We start from the raw sequence: 17,384 nt of genomic DNA on the forward strand, positions 1-17,384 counted from the left end.
TAACTTCTTGCTTCCCTTGTCATATACTAACTGCCCGTATAAGCCTGGATTTACTTCTGGGCTTTCTATTCTGTTCCATTGATCTATATGCCTGTTTTTATGCCAATACCATATTGTTTTGATTACTGTGGCCTTGTAGTATGTTCTAATGTCTGGAAGCGCAATCCACATATTTTTGGTGAAATAACTGAATGAAATTTCTTCTACAAAGCCAGAGTTCAGCATTTTATGTAAATCCGGGTCTCACCCCACCTGTCATTGCTGCATTCTTTGTGAAACTCTCCTTAGTGATCTTTTAGAAGAGTTGGCTTCCTTAACTAGCACACTGGCAGAAAATTTGGGAGTACTGCAGCCTTTCATTCGCTTTGTCTGTTTTAATGGAAATTGGTCTTTTATCAAACTGTGAAGGTGAAATCAGGGGAAGGGTGACAAAACCAGTTTTAAAATGGTCACTGTCCAGCCAATGAGACAAAGAGGTGACAGGACCTACTGATTTTTATGACGATGAGCATGAAGGAAGGCCAGTGAAACTCCTAAATCCCAGAAACTTTAAGTGTGAGGGCCAACCCCACTGACATCACAGATCCTTCCTGCAGTCACAATGCTGCTCAACCACCCCAGAAAGATGTCCCAGAAACATCATGTTTAGTCAGGATGTGATCAACTTTCTTTAGTACTTTGGTTTTCTGAGAGAGGAAAAAAAAAATCGCTGTTCCCTTTCAAAACAAACCAAATTAACAAAAAGAAAGCCAAGACATCAAGCATCATGAGTTCAGGTATTTATCTCACAGATTACGTAAGATCTCTAAATTTCTCATCCTTTGCTATCTGACCTTATATTTCATAGTATATATAAACAAGGTAATAAATCTCAAAGAAGGCAGTTAGGTGGCTTGGGCACAATAGGGTGAGAAATCATTCCCTACTATTTTAGAACCGTTTGATCTAAATGAGTGCATTTCAACAAAGGTTTCAAAATGTCTAATGTAAGTAGCTGAGATAATAAGTACTTCTAGTTGACCATAGATGTGATGGGGGGGACTTGGGGGGAATTAGGGTAGAGAAGGAGGGAAGAGGGGAGTGTGAAACAAATTGTTCAGAAACTGCCCTCAATTTAAAAGAAATTACCACCACGCAAAAATTCACTTGGCATAGTTCCTGATCTGATTCAGCATTCTGGTTGCCTAGATACAGATGTAAACAACAGTGCCTCTCCGACTGCAGAACAGCCAGATGAACCTGATGGCCCCCTTCCTGGCTCAACCAGTGACCAAGCAAGTACTTTTAGATATTCTTATTAAATCTAGAATATGTTGTTCAGCTTCTTTAAAGCTTAGCTTTGCTTAGAGAGCTGTAAGGAATCCTGGAAGAGCTGTTTTTCTTTTCACTCTACTCACATTTCCTGTTTTTTTTTCTGCTTTGATAAAATGACTGATGACAGCAAAAACTGAAAAGCAAAAGGGTCTCAATTTGTAAATACATTCATTGCACTGACTTTTAATATGTAGGGCTAAAAATTAATAAAAATTTGATAATTTACTTTTAATAAAGATTCAAAAGAAACTATGATAAATTCAAGGTACAGGCGTTCTCTTACATGAAAAAAAAAAGCTAAATAGAATGTTTCTTTATTGGTCCTTGCCTTATCTTCCCCATTAATGGAAAAGAGTATTCAAAGAAGCAGTGTTTTTAGACTTGCTTTGTCATTCTCATAGCACCTAACCAGCTTCTTGTGATGCAAAGAGCCCTGGAAACTATCACAATATCAAGCACTGATGTTTTGTTTCTATTGGCTGTACCACACATTACCTGTGCGACTTTCAGCAATTGCTTAACCTCTCTGTTTTCTCTTCTATGAAATAGATTAATTAAGCCTACCTTACAAAGAAGTGGGGTTTGAATGAGCCACTAAGGCAAAGTTGGCTTAGAAGGTAGGAAGGACTCAGTCAATAGCTATAATTTGAGTGTCATCACTAGCTATATGATCTTAACAAGTCTGTTTATGTCTGTGCTCCTCAGATTCCTCACCTATAAAAATAATAATCTTCAATTCTTTCAGTAATAAAGAAGGGTTTCAGTTAGTTAAGGTAACTAATATTATCCTTTTGGTAAAGATAATGATTCCCACTTACAGAACTGTTGGAAAAATAAAATCACATCATATGCATAAAAGTATTTTATAGGCCATTAAGCCATAAAGGACCATAACATTTTAAAGTATTATTATGAAATAGGTGAAAATTGACATGCATAAAAGCCACACCCATAATGATCACCAAGTTGTTTGAGAAAATTTTTATACAATTACATTCTAGCTTGCAGGAACAGGGATAAACAGAACTGACTCCTGTATTCAATTAGCAAAGATATAAAAATTTACTCTTTTATAAATATATACATAAAAAAAGCATAGAAAAAAAGAAATACGCCACAATGTTAATGGCTTTTGCTTTAGGTAGTAGAATTATAAGTGAAAAAACTTTTTCCTGTATCTTTCATTTTTATGTATTTTTCCAAAATTTCCTCCACCATCAGGTTTAACATTTGTTACTTTAAACTTGAGTTGTAGGTGCATTTTTGAGAGGATGCTATTGATGGTTTTCCAAATAAGACTTAAAAATTAATAAAACATACATATCTGTTTCACTCAAGGAGAAAAGAAGACAAAACCCCAATAATTTAGTGCCCTTGGGTACAATGTTTGTAATACTCTTTCATTCCACAAAAACTTACAAAGGGCTACTAGGCACCAAGCACATAGGTCGGGGACCAGTCAGTTGAGGAAATACCACAGACTCCCACAGGCCAGAGGCAGCAGTAGAGAGGTGAGAAGGAAAGAGTTGGCATTAGTCATGGAGAAGTCAGGGCCCAGAGAGGAAAACTGGAGTGAAAACACGAACCAGGACAGAGGCCAGTCACAATCTTGAGTGAGTTAGGGTGGTTTTCATAATGTGGATACCTGGGCACCCAGTGGATCAGTGTATTCCTCCTGCAGGGGAAGACTAGGCCTCAGAGTGGCAGACCCACTGCAGACCCCACACAGCAGTGGGGCGAGGGGATCTAAAGCACCATCATGTTGGTTCGCAGGCTCCATCCTTTGCAGTGTGGAGCCTGCTCTGGTTGCCTACCACCAAGAGGGCCAGGTCAGGAGAGCCTGACTATTGACAGGTGTTCTTTACTAGCTTCCTTAATAACTGGCTTACCTTTTATTTTTAAGTTTTATTGGAGGAGAGAGAGAGAGATTTCCAATTAAGTTTCCTAGGCCCTAAATTAAGAAGTGGTGGCTCCTTAAGCACTTGCAAAAGGAATGGTTTCTGTATGTGAGTCTTAACATATTCTGCTCACAATTATAGTATACAATAACATAAACCAAGAAAAAATACCCTAGGAACATATTTTGTTTAAGTTTTAAAATGAGGTGGAATGCCACTCATTCTCTCCCTATTGAGGATAAAAATGTGTCCTCCTTTGAAACTTAAAAATAAAAGAACATTAGAGTTGAAAACAGATTCAGCATATGCAAAACAGTGAGTACTGTTTCCTTTTTCCTCCTAGAAATGCTGCAAAAATATGAACTTGCCTGCAAATAGAACTTTCTAGTGGTACCATTTTATTAACTTAAGTGTTCATATGGTCAGCTATGTTTAATACTAATAGGTTACGTGCATAACTGTGCTCTGTATTTTTCTTTCTCATTGACTATAATAATCTGACATCCAGCTTTCTTAGAAAACAAAATTACCTGGATAGGCTAGTTTTCTAATTTTCAGCTTTGTTTTTGAAAATTAGCTGATTCCCCCTCAGAATTCAGCATGTCAGGATATTGGATATTTCATTAAAAAAAATTATCTAAGAGTAATCTATGGTTTTGACCTTTCCGAAAAGTTTTTCCTGTGATACCAAATCTGTGAAATACAGCTCTCCAGTTACTATTGGATATTTCATTAAAATATTATCTAAGAGTAATCTATGGCTTTGACCTTTCCAAAAAGTTTTTCCTGACTGTGATACCAAATCCGTGAAATGCAGCTCTCTAGTTCTCTTCCCAGAACTTGATTTTGGTTTTAGTCTCTAGCAATGCAAATGGGGCATGTGCAAGATTAACTGGGCTGATGGTCTATGATATAAAATATAGTATATATTTTGTTTAAAATTAAAACACTTATATAAGGATAAGATGGACAAGATTTCCCTGTAAAGTAGCTGATACATTCTAAACCCACGACCTCTGTTTTAGGTAAGATTATCTCCAGCCAAAATGTCAACCAAGAATTCTACAGATCTAGTTGAATATGTTAACAAGTAAGTCTGTAAATTGCAACTAGTTTTAACTGTTTACTGTATTTAATAATTCAGTTAGAGATTAAAGTGCCTGAATGAGATCTTTGAGTTCATCTAAACTAATCCTCTGCTTTTGAAAGAGACAGCCTTAAACCATCTCTGAAAGATGAGTCTCTCTATGCTATTCCTTTCTGATTGACAGAGCAAGCCAATTTTACTGTCCCCTCTTTAAATAACCTCCATAGGTTCCTGTAGATTTATAAATAAAACAACACAGGCACTACGTGACATACGACATGATCTGGTATAGTTAACCACGACTTTCAAAATAAACCAAATAAATCTGTTAACATCTCATAATAAAAAAAAATTAGGAAAATTTAAAATATATTCAATTAACCATCAGAAAATTTTGGTTCAGCTGTTTACAGTGCCACACCTGGAGCTCATCCAGCGAAAGTCTGTGAAGAAAAACAAATCTCGGGACTTGGAAATATAACATATTACTGATACACGTGCAATGTCCAAAAGATCCTAGAATTCCAGTTTGAAAAGGCGAGATCACAGAAGCAATGCATATAAATTTGAGTTGTTTTCTATTGCATTTGTCAGCGGAGGATTTTATGCACCTACTAATGTATTCAAGGCACTTGGGATTTAACATCGGGCTTTCTACAATTTTCTGTGTGACCTCAGTCAGTCCTATAATGTGTCTGGGCTTTAGCTCTTCCATTTGCCAAATGAAGAGGTTAGACTCGAAGCTGCCTAGGACCCACTGCAGCTTTAAAATAATCCTTATCCTAAAATATACATCATGACAACAGACAAAAAAAGGACCAAGCAAATGAAATGAGTCAATGTGAAAAGAAAAATCTACATACTGAATTTTCATTTCTAAAAGTACCTTGAACAATGAAGAGGATAAAATTTTCAAATTCACTGATTTTTATTACAGTATGTTCGCAATTAAGAATGTCCCTATTCCTTAACCAACTGAATTTAATACATTTCAAATAGTTCAACCACAGTATTTTGGCCCCTCTTTTCATGCTACCCATAAGTTATATTTCATTATATGATGGTGGGACTATAATTTAAAGAAAATGGAGCCAAACAAGGGAAAAGATGTTTTCTTACATTTAAAAATATGATATTTGGATAGAAGACTTTTTTTTTCCTGAGTTAAGGGCAATGAATGTGGTATGCACAGAAATAATTGTCATCAATGGCTATATTAGCTAACCTTGCCATCCAAGGAGAAAGGGAGACCTGTTTTCACCTGAGTCTCCGCATGACCAATGGAAATTAGAAATCATTCTTCTGACCTATCAAATTCCAATATGAACCTAAGTGGATTTCTTTAGCCCAGGCTGGTGACCTACATTCCAGGAAATGAGAGAACAAATTCCTGGGAGATGGCAACAGACTTAAAAAGAAACCCAAGGAAATGTTTGCCATTTCTTGGATTCCAGAGAAACTAAAATTAAGAGAAAGGGCAAGAAGAGGGCTGGCCGAGTGGCTCAGTTGGTTAAGAGCTCGCTCAAGAGTATGAGCTCTGAGCAACAGCGGTTCGATGCCCGGCCCAAGCTGAGCTGCCACTGAGCTGCCAACAGGTGGCAGGATGGCTCAGCTAAAAAAAAGAGAGAGAGAGAGAGAGAGAGAGAGAGAGAGAGAGAGAGAGAGAGAAAGGGGAAGAAATAGTCCATAATTCAAAGCAAAAACATGAAGATTATCTGGCCCCACCATTCACTTTCTACCTTGATCTCTTCCACAGCTCTTCTCTTGCTAAGCCATATATCTAGAACTTTCTATGTACCACCTGAAATGGTTAGCTTTCTTTTGGTCTCTCACAGTAATCTTCCAGAACAGGCTGCAAGCTCCCAAAAGGCAGGCACTCCATGGTCTCACGCTTTTGATATCCCTACAGTAGCCTGTCACGGCGCAGTCAGTATGGATTCTTGAAGAACTGTAGTTGACAGATTTAATAGAGAGTAATGGTGAGACTTTGAATCTTTAGAACTCTGCTTAGAGCAGTAGACTCCTGGGCAGCTGATTAACTGTAAAAGCCAAATGGCATTCAGGCATTTCAATCAGCACTGCAGATGTTTTGAACTGACGTATTGAATCCAAAAAAATAAACATAAAAAACAATCAAGTTTAAAATGACTTCATCCTTTAAGTCATAGTACTCACTGAATGGCAATGAATTTATCGATATGCAGAGTACTTATACAAGTAAAAGTCATTACTGACACATTAAACTGCCTCAATATATATTACATATTCTCAGAGTTTCTGCCTTATAAACCTATGTGGGTATATGTATAGGTAATACTAAAAACAAATAACAACCACCAAAAAAATTAAAATCTAGCAACAAAAGAGGTAGTAATGCCTAGCCTATGAACAAGGCTTGGCTAGAGATAAGCACATTAAAAAGATAGGCAGACAGAGTGTTTACAGGGCCCTTCTCAGTCTCAGGCAGCTGAAGCAACACCCACACATTATTAGCACTTGTTAAATGTTAGATCACATTAATAATCCATGGGGCAGGGGGAGGCGGAATGCTTGCAATCATTTATGAGACAATTATGGTGATACTATATTGAGGGCAGTAAATAATTCTGATTTCCATATGTTCACTGATTCACAATGAGCTGATTTTATAACAGTGTGTCCAACATTCATTTAAGCTTAATTGAGCAGAAAGTACCAAAGCCTTTTTTTTTCCTTTTCTTCTTTTTTCTCCTGCTGGTGGAAGGAGCACTGCATGGAGGCCAGGTACTTCACGTCTACACCCGAATCTTCCTTTAATCAGCTATGTGACCTTGAGAAAAAGGTCTTCTCCCTGGGCAATCTCTGTACAGTGGGGCTGGATTTTAAGTGAGGAGCCTGAGAGCCAACGGCTGCCTGTGCTCAGGAGAAGACCCAGGTTTCACTTCTAGGATGTGGATTAGAAAGAAGTCTGTCTCTACCTGCTATTTCTCAACTCTGCCCACAATTTCTCATAAACATTCTTTTATGTAATAAAGTAAATGGCTAAGATTTAAAAACACACAATATCCCCCCCCATAGGATTTAATTTTGAATGGAAAACAAATTTTACCCATAGAGCACTTTTTATTTTTTTTCAATTGACACGCCTTAAAAAAACTGTCTCACCAATGAATCAAATAATTTATAAGGGCTCATCCATCCCTAAGATTCTTTGGTTTTCAAAAATTAGTTATTACCATTTTTTTTTTTTTTTTGATTTGTAGACTGAGATCTGTTAGCAGCTGCGAACAATACCCTATTATATTTTTAGCTGAGCCATCCTGCTACCTGTTGGCAGCTCAGCAGCTGCTCAGCTTGGGCTGGACTTGAACCGCTGTTGCTCAGAGCTCAAAGTCTTGAGTAAGCTCTTAACCAACTGAGCCACTCGGCTGGCCGTTATTACCCTTTTTTCACTTAACAAATATTGATTATCTACTATGTGCTCATCACTGTGCTAGGCACTTGGAGAGTCATCAGTAAAAAAAAACGGACAAACACCCTGCTTTCATGGAGCTTCCGGTCTAGCATGAGGAAGGGACACACATTGTTAAACAGTATGACAAGGGCAGGCCTCACTTAGAAGCTGGCATTTGAGTAAAAACCAAATGAGGGAGTCGGCCATCATCTCAAGGCAGAGCAAAGTTTCTGTGGCAGGGACATCCCTGTGGCGTGGCACAAACAGCAAGGGGGTGAAGATGGCTGCAGTGCAAAGGAGGGAAGTATTATAAACTTGAACTATGATGCTACCTGCATCCGGGAAATGAAATTGTTTTGTACTGAGGAGTTGTGCAGGCTGGGCTATAGCCAACATATATCTCAGAAATTCTCTCCGTCATCCATTTTGGGAAGACAAGGGTCTGGCTGACAGCCCAAGAATGCTACTTAAGGTTTGGATACACAAAACTATCAGTAAGTCAAATGGGCAAAATAATCAATGATTAATGATTTCGCCTTGTGATAGAATATGGCATTCAGGATCTGAAAAGTATTCATCTTCAAGGTTTTTTTTCTTAGTACCATGGCAGATATTTTATTATGCCGTGATGTACTGCTTCTGTTGCTACCTGATGAAGATGGATATTTCACATTGCAGTACACAAGAAAGAAAAACAAAACGCTGTTGGTTGAGCTTTCTATGGGATAAGTCATATTTGGTTGGAGATCTTTCAGGTTTTATTTTGCAATATAATATCCATTTTTGAGAGTAACTAGCTCCCAGCTGAGAAATCTTCAAATAGCCTGCACAGCTTATGAAGGAAGGGATATATGGCTGTTAGAAAGGTTTTTTTATTACCTGGAATACTCTCTCCCACCCTGACTCCCTGGCACCACTAACCATATTTATTATTATAGCTTCCAACCTTTACTCAGTGTTAATCATCTCATTTAATCCTCACAATAACCCTAAGAGGTGGAGAGTGTCACTATTTTAAGGATGACAACAAGACACTGGGGTTCAGAGGAGTCAAATATTGACCCAAAGTCACATAATGCTATGACATAACCAAGATTTATCACCCAGAAATTTATGTCTATGTTATTTCAAAGCCTATTTTCTTAACCATACCTCTATCCACACTCCCTGCCAACATACTTTCAATGCACACACACACGCCCTGGGACATCTTCACCCTCATCCTCTCCCACGCAGCATGGAGATGTGATGCAACCGTAGATTTCTGCTCTTCCTCCGTGTGTGCCCCTCTGCAGCATATAGGCAGCCTGGTCTCACAGCATCTTAGCTGCCCCTCAGAGGCCCTGCGGTCAGCCAAAGTGCAGTCTTCTATTCTTCTCTCTCTAGCCTCTTCTCACTGTCCCCTGCTTGTGATGGCTAGGGGTGGACACGGCTGCAGGAACTGGGTGGGCATTACACACAGCACACTCCAAATCACTCAGGGCAGGGGTTTTCCCTGTGAGGCTTGGTCCCTCCCGCCCCAGGCGGCTGTCTGGACTCTTGCCACACCTAAGAGTTTCTGCTCAAGTTGAGAGCTCTGCTGAGGACAGGCTAAAGCCAGTCTCAGTTCCCTAGAGCAGAGAGGGAGACCCGCCAACCTCTGGCCTCAAAGAGGACGCTTAGGACTCCAGGGAGACAAGTGAGCTAAGCAGAGGAAACGGAACTGGAATGAAAATTAGATAATGTAGGGATCAAGTTATAGATTAAAAAGCAGAGGAATAAATACATCTTATCTCTCTGAGAAAAACACAAATATAACAGGAAGAGCTACTTGTTCATCTGCACAAAGCTGCTGTGATATAGGAGAAAGAGTCAGAGGCAGGTTAAAATGTTTCCCAGCTGAGTTAGTGATAATCGCCAAGCCTCAGTTTTCACCTAAATTGAGAAAAATTTCACTTCATGCCACAGGATAGTTGTGAGGATGAAACGAAATAATGTTTATGAAAGTGGCATGTTGTCCATAAGCACTAAATAGAAATAGAAATAAGAAATAAGCACTAAATGATAAATTCCTTACTTTGCTCCTGGACTACGAACTCCTCTCAAATAATGTACCATCTGTATTAGTTTCTAGGGCTGACACACACAGCACCACACACTGGGTGGCTTAAAACAACAGAAATGTATCATTTCACAATTCTGGGGATTAGAAATCCAAAATCAAGGTGTCAGCAGGGTTGGTTCCTTCTGCGGGGCCTGAGGGAGCACCTTCCTGTTCCATGCCTCTGTCCCGGCTTCCCCTGGCCTGTAGATGCATGACTCCAAACTCTTCCTCTGTCTTCATGTGATAGTCTCCCTGTGCAACCCTGTCCTCACATGGCCATTCCTTACAAGGACACGAGTCATATTAGATTAGGAGCCCACCCAACTCCAGTACGACCTCATCATAACTAATTACATCTGCAACAACCTTATTTCCAAATTAAGTCACATTCTGAGGCACTAGGGTTTAGGACTGCAACAGATCTCTTTTTGGGGGGAATAGCGGGGCAGGGTGTACACAATTCAGCCCATAACACCGTCTAATAATCACCAATAACTATAAGAACGCATGTCTATAAAGCTTGTAGACATTACAAAGCACTTCAAGTACGTTATTAAAATGGATTCCCTCAGCCAGTTGGGTAGAGTAGGAATCATTATCTCCACAGAACAACAAGGAGCTCTCTTCTGGACAACCTTAAAGAGGTTAAAGGTAGTAAGCAGCAGAGGCAGACTTTGAACCCAGGTCTTCTGACTCCAAGTACAGTGTTCTTTCCCCTGGAGACTCACATACATACCACACATCCTCCAAAACTAGCAAGGTAATATGGGAAAGTGCCTCAAGAGCACTACACCATGCAATAGGACCTCCAAATGTCGTCAGAACAATTCACTGCTGCATTTACATCCATTCTATCTGTGGCTGTACCCCAGACGTCCACTGTGTGCTCATTCACACAGGGACTCTGGAACACTTGCCAACCTGCATGCCACCACAGGGACACTAGTCCCAACAGGCACATCATTAATTCTGTAATTTTATTTAAAAATGTCCTGAACATGAGGAGTTTGCCTCTTAAAACTTTCCTCTGTAAAATATCCACAACTAGTCTCTTCCTCCAGTCTTCACTTGGCCATGTCACTATTTGAAGTCCTCGCCTCTCTAGACTCTTCCACACTGATCCCCGTGCTGGCCTAGCCCTACTGGCCTTGGTCTGCTCCTTCAGGACGGATCCACTGAAACCTGAATTGCCTCCCTCACCTCCCTAGAGCACTCAGCCCTTTGTACAGCTCAGCAACGGATGCTTCTGCAGTCACTAAAATCCATCTGCCAGGATGACTATAAACAAGCAATGGAGACACTTTAGAAAATATATTTTTAATTTCATCGCTACACACACACACACACATACACACACACACACTATTTTTGTGTGGCACGAAAATGTTCTATAAAATTTCACTATTTATGTATTTATATATTTTGCAGGACTCTACGCCCTCGGAATATACCTGGTCATAGATTAGATCTTATACAAAACTGAAAATTTTCTTCGTTTATGTTCTAGAAAAGGGTTTCACTTTTCAGATTTTTGAGTCTTGAGTATTACAGGTCGCCAACACGGTTTTCAGACTCTCCTAAGTAAATTTAGTTCTCTATTCGCGAGAACAGAACAAGCAGAGAAGTGAGAGGCTCTGTGTACTGATGCGTCTGCCAGCAACAAACAGCACAGCTGGTGTAAGTCACTGAGAGCTGCAGAGAAATAGAACTCAGAGTTTGTGGGAAATCTGTTCGGATTCAGTTGTCAGCTACATCCTCAGTGATTTATTTAAAGCCCAAAGATAGCTCTGAAAAAGCCCCCAGGGAATTCTTCCTCCTGGGGTTAGTAATTCCACCTGGACTAGTCAGGCATAGTCTGTTATTTCTTTTCTTTCACAGTTAAATTTACATGTAAATCTCACTGACATAATGTATTAATAAAGCAGTGAGTGTTTTTTGTTAATTTGCTGAAAGAATCAGGGTGGTCACACTGTGCTACTAGTGAAAGGTATAGGGTTTTAATCTTTTGAATTATCTGATGATTTAAACAATGGTATCATTGGGAGCTTCCCTTAGAAAACTTAGAGTGTATGTATGTGTGTTCTTCCAGTTGTTGATTTAGAAAGGTCAACTGGAAAACAATATTTTTCTTTTTTATGGCAAATGGAAATAGAAAAAATATAAATTCTATGTTCATCTTGCAAGAATTATGTATAAATAGAACTAAACAGAGCATCATTTTGGTACTTCATTAAGAATCACTAATAAGTAATAATAATAGTAATACTCCAACTAATAGTAAATCTTAGGCATGAAAAGAAATTTCAAAAAGGAAAGCCCTCCACTTAAATGTAAAATAGCTTTTAAAAATAAACTTGAAAAGCTAAAGGAAAAGAAATAATTACAATCCAGAATTTGTGTGTGTCACTTGCTGTCCCCATGGTTGCAGGCAAACACATTCACATAGCACAAGGTGTTGCCCTCCTTAGAGGCCTCCTTCAAATAGTAACAACACTGAGGCCAGATACGACAGGCAAACCACAGCCCAGCAGCTGAGAAGAGGGGCTGCCATGTTCTACTGGCCCTTCTGCTGGCTAAGGTCAGCTTCCTCATCTCTTTCTGGATACAATCTTGACACCATCCAACAGCACATCGAAAGAGTGCAGTTGGGCCCCACATAACCCTGGGCTGCAATGTCGCTGTATGGCATTGGCTTTACCATCCCTCACCACTTGCTTCTCATATGTTATCTCAGAACTTACAACCATGCAGTGAAGTAGGGCCTGTTAGCTGTGATTAAAGATAAATTAACACATTGAGGATGGGGCATTTAAATTGTTTAAATGCATGTTCCCAGGGTTTAAACCATGAAATCAACTTTTATACTGTGTTTCTTTAAACATTTATAACAAATTCTCTAACTATTTTGTGAACTGAAATTTTCAGGAAATACTTGCCAAAGACCCTAGTAGTGCGTGAGGATGTAATACCTCTGGAAACATTCCCCCTTATGGAGTGGCACTAAGCAGAACTTGCAGATGTACCAAGTTTCATTTCTTTTTTTGTGGGCAGCACAAATATGGCACCTCCTAGCAGGGTATTTTCTTTTACCCCATTCACTTCCAACAATCCTCTCTAGCACATGTTTGCACATATCACCCGAAAGTCTCCCAGGGGGGTCCTCATGAGGCACACGAGGGGTTTGGGTTGATGTTCCTGGGCGTGCTGCATCTGTGTCTGTGTCTGAGTCTGTCTCCACCTTATCTGCAGCCCAGTCTTTTGCCACTTGTAGCAGAAATTCTTTGTATCTCATTTTTGATGTAGGGTTTAGTTTTTGATAGATCTGAAAAGAACTGAAAAGTGCACAACTTATAAGCCAAATGCAACTTTCTTTGGCCACTTCACTGTTTTTCTCAAGAGAGAATAATAAGACAAGTACCGATCTGTCGTATCAACACTCTTCATGAACATATTATACCGAAAAATACAAATAGGTTTTTTCTTTACTTCTTCATTGCTCCGTGGAACATTAACCATTGTTGAATCGTGAATTGTGGAAATCATGTTGACAAAATGAGTATCCCTTCAGGATTTAAGAAGAATTTCACCCTTTCTCCTGAATGTGGTTTTGCCATGTTTCAGAGACTGTGATTCATTTTTCATTTCTGGAGGAAGACCCCTGTTCACTCTGATTGTTCCACATACTCTACATTGTCTTGAAAAGAGAGTTTCAGCAATTGCCACATGATTGTAATAGCTGTCTTGGTAGACATGGTAATTTTGATCAAGATAAACGCAAATCTGCATCACTGGTCCACAATACACTAACTGAAACACTTTGTTGGTAAGTGGCAGACCTGTATTCTACCCTCAGTCTATCTCGCCTTCCAACTTACCAATCTGCTTCTGAATAGCTACATAACTTGAGAGCTCATATTCCATATTTAATACTTCAGAGCTTTATTATATATCCTGCCTTATATTATTCACTGATTCACATGACCGATCTTAAATCAGTACTATTCAGTCTTTAGAATCACATAAGTGCTTATTTAAAATGCATATTCTCTAGCTCCACTCCACACCCCCAAGATTATGATTTAGGTTTATGGTAGATCCGAAGAATCTGCATTTTAACAACTTCCCTCACTTCCCCAACCCCATGATACTAATTTAAGTTTCTTTATGAGAAACACTAAGTCAGACTAAGTTCCTTGAGGGACGAAACTACTGTATATTGCATATAGACTACAGCATTTAGTAAATTCTTACTGATATATTTCTATTTCGACTGACATTTTTATTGGTAAGTTATTAGATACAGATACAGTGCTTTCAGCTGTACATAAAAACACTCCAACCAAAATGGCTTAAATGTAAGGACAATGATTATTTCACATGAAAACAAAGAATCTAGAGTTTGGTTAATTTAGAGGCTTAACAACATCATCAAGAAACCAAATGCTTTCTCTCCTTCCTCCCTGCCATTGCCTTTTCCCTCATGATCCCAGGATGGCTTCAGCAGTTCCAGGCATCAAGCAGAGACATGACAACACCCAGCAAAGGGAAGGAGAGTTTCTTCCTGTGTGTCTCTCCTTGAAGGCAAAGAAACCTTATCCAGAAGCCCCATAGTAGGATCCCTCTTGATTCTCATTGGCCAGGATTGCTTCACATGCTCCTACCTAAACCAATTACATCTCAACTCAGAAGAATGGGACAACCATGATTGGCTTGCTCCCTGAAGGACACGGGGGACAGGAGGATGAATCAAATCAGGCAGAAGGGAAAGATGGCTATCAGGAAGGTAACCTACAGTGTCTGCCACACTGGGACCTCCTAAGATAAAATCTAAATTTTGAGAGGAGTGAAGTATAATTTACAAGTGTTTGTACAGGACTGAAGACTGGAGAGCAAATACCCTTTCACTGGCAAATCCAGGCTGCAGATTATCTAGAGGCCAGAAAGAAGAGCTATCTCAAGGAAAATAATGAGCAAATCTGTAGCCCACCACTAGGCCACATGTCACCATAAGCAGGGTCCAATATCCTCCTCCTCTCTGCCTGTGACTCATACATCCAATCAGGGTAGCATTGTGAACATGCTGGAGTTTTAGAGGAATAGATTTTATTGGGTTGTCAGAAAAGTCATTATGTATTTTTTTGTTTGTTTTTCATTGCAAAAATGCGTCATAACTTTTCCGATAACCCAATGTATAGATGAGGTTCCATTTGGTAATTTTCCAGGAGAACATTTTGAGCCAAATGAGTGATACATGGAATCTGATTAATAAAATGCCTTAGCAAAGCCTTCTTCATTCCTCAGGTGTGTAGGAGATAGGAAAGAGGAATCTTACCCTCATGTACTATTGGTGGGATTACAAATTAGTGCAGCCACTATGGAAAACAGTGTGGAAGTTTCTCAAAAAATGAAAAATAAAACTACCTTACGACCCAGCAATTCCACTTCTGGGTATTTGAAGAAACCTAAGACACTAATTTGAAAAGACATATGCACCCCTATGTTCAATGCAGTGCTATTTACAATAGCCAAGATATAGAAGCAACCTCCTAAGTGTCCGTCAATAGACCAACAGATTAAGAAGAGGTGGTACATATATACAATGGAATATTACTCATCCATAAAACAGAATGACATCTTACCATTTGCAACAATATGGATGGACCTGGAAGGTATTATGCTAAGTAAAATAAGTCAAACAAAGACAAATATCATATGATGTCACTTACATGTGGAGTCTGAAGAATAAAATAAACAAAACAGAAACAAACTCATAGATACAGAGAACAAACTGATGAGGGGATGGGTGAAAAAGGTGAAGGGGTTAAGAAGTACAAATTGGTAGTTACAAAATAGTCATGGGGATGTAAAGTACAGCATAAGGAATATTGTGATATTGTGATACTATGCATAGTGCCAGGTGGGTACGAGACAGACTAATTGGGGTGTGGGGGGGGGTTGCTTCATAAATTATAGAAAACTCTAAGCACTATGCTGTATAGCTGAAACTAACATAAAATAATATTGGGACTCTCAATATTGAATTAACAGGTATTAAATCTATGTGTCCAGCTTGGCTTGTTAGAATAGTAGGTAAAAATATAGAACAATTCCTGCTTGGAAAACATGAAAAATGCATGATACAAGTCAAGACCTATGTCAGATCAGGTTCTTAGGTGAGATGTAGATTCTAACTATGCCAGGGCTGAAAGTCCTAGAAGACTTCTCACAGAGAAAATACAGGCATAGAAGTGAGGATGCAAGTTCTGTTTCTGGCTCCTCCAAGTTCATTCTTGTAACACCCAGGGTGTTGTTTCCTTTTCCTAACCAGGGACCATTCTTTCCTTCCTGTCATTCCAAACACCCAGAGAAGTCAGCTAGAAACCAGACTAAACAGCCAGGAGCGCACGATAGCTTTCCTCCTTGAACAAGCCTTCCACATCAAAGAGGACATCTCTGCTTGTCTTCAGGGAAACCACGGCTTTCGCAAAGAGGAGTCACTTGCCAGGAAGCTACTGGAAAACCATATCCAGACCATCACCAGCATCGTCAAAAAACTCAGCCAAAATATTGAGGTAGTTTTTTATTTGCCACATGGAGGCACCATTGCTTGACAAATATTATCAACCACCAATGCTATTTTTCAACTGTAGTTTAAGTTTAAATGCTATTGTTTAAGTTTAAATGATTACCATTTAGTTGCCTCTGAGGAATACAGTTCAGTATTCCAAATACTCATTTATGCCAAAAAAGTAGAAGGAAATTCTGTTCAAAAAATGTTTGTTGAGTATCTACGTGACAGCAAAGACAGTTGTTCAGCATTATGTCAAACATTGTGCTAAGGTGCTTGCTTATCTTAGTCTAAATATCCAAGATTCTATTAATGGAATGATTTCAAATAGAGCTTTCCATAATGAAGTGGCGGGCCGGCCGAGTGGCTCAGTTGGTTAAGAGCTCGCTCAAGAGTTTGAGCTCTGAGCAACAGCCGTTCGAGTCCAGCCCGAGCTGAGCAGCCGCTGAGCTGCCAACAGGTAGCAGGATGGCTCAGCTAAAAAAAAACAAAAAACAAAAAAAAAACAACACACACACATAATGAAGTGGCAATGCTGGTGCACAGGACCACTACAGTCTCTCTGTATCCCAGCTCCCACTGCTCTCCCCTTCACTCTGGCCATACTGCCTCCCAGCTCTTCCTAGAACATAGTAAACACTCTGGCTTCAGGGCCTTTGCACCTGCTATTCACTCTGACTGGATCATCTTCTGCTAGATATTCATATGCAATGCTCTTCATTCCCTTCAGGTCTCTGCTCAAATATCACCTTCTCAGAGAGGAGCCCCTTGACATACTGTGAAACAGCACCCCTCCCTACCCCAACAATCACAATCCTCTTTAACCCTACGTTATTTTTATCCATAGCACTATCACAAACAACTGTGGTCTATATTTCTTTATTGTTTGTTTTCCCCTTCTAAAATATAACCTCCATGAGAGCAGGAGCTTTGTTTTGTTCACTGCTAAATCCCACACCAGACGATGAGAATGTCTGGTAGGTAGTCAGCACTCAGTCAAT

The 17,384-nt window shown here is 39.5% G+C and overlaps 1 protein-coding gene across 1 annotated transcript in view; it reads left to right on the top strand.

Moving 5' to 3' along the window:
• Window positions 1-17,384, top strand: part of FAM81B (family with sequence similarity 81 member B) — a 45,996-nt gene that overhangs the window by 2,972 nt on the left and 25,640 nt on the right. Inside the window, exons 2-4 of the mRNA XM_019656267.1 lie at window positions 1,173-1,274; window positions 4,238-4,302; window positions 16,144-16,387. Of these exons, the coding sequence (XP_019511812.1) occupies window positions 1,173-1,274; window positions 4,238-4,302; window positions 16,144-16,387 (411 nt within the window). The remainder of the gene's footprint in view (window positions 1-1,172; window positions 1,275-4,237; window positions 4,303-16,143; window positions 16,388-17,384) is intronic.

The sequence above is a fragment of the Hipposideros armiger genome, unplaced genomic scaffold (assembly GCF_001890085.2).
Source record: "Hipposideros armiger isolate ML-2016 unplaced genomic scaffold, ASM189008v1 scaffold_257, whole genome shotgun sequence".
NCBI classification, from domain to species: domain Eukaryota; kingdom Metazoa; phylum Chordata; class Mammalia; order Chiroptera; family Hipposideridae; genus Hipposideros; species Hipposideros armiger.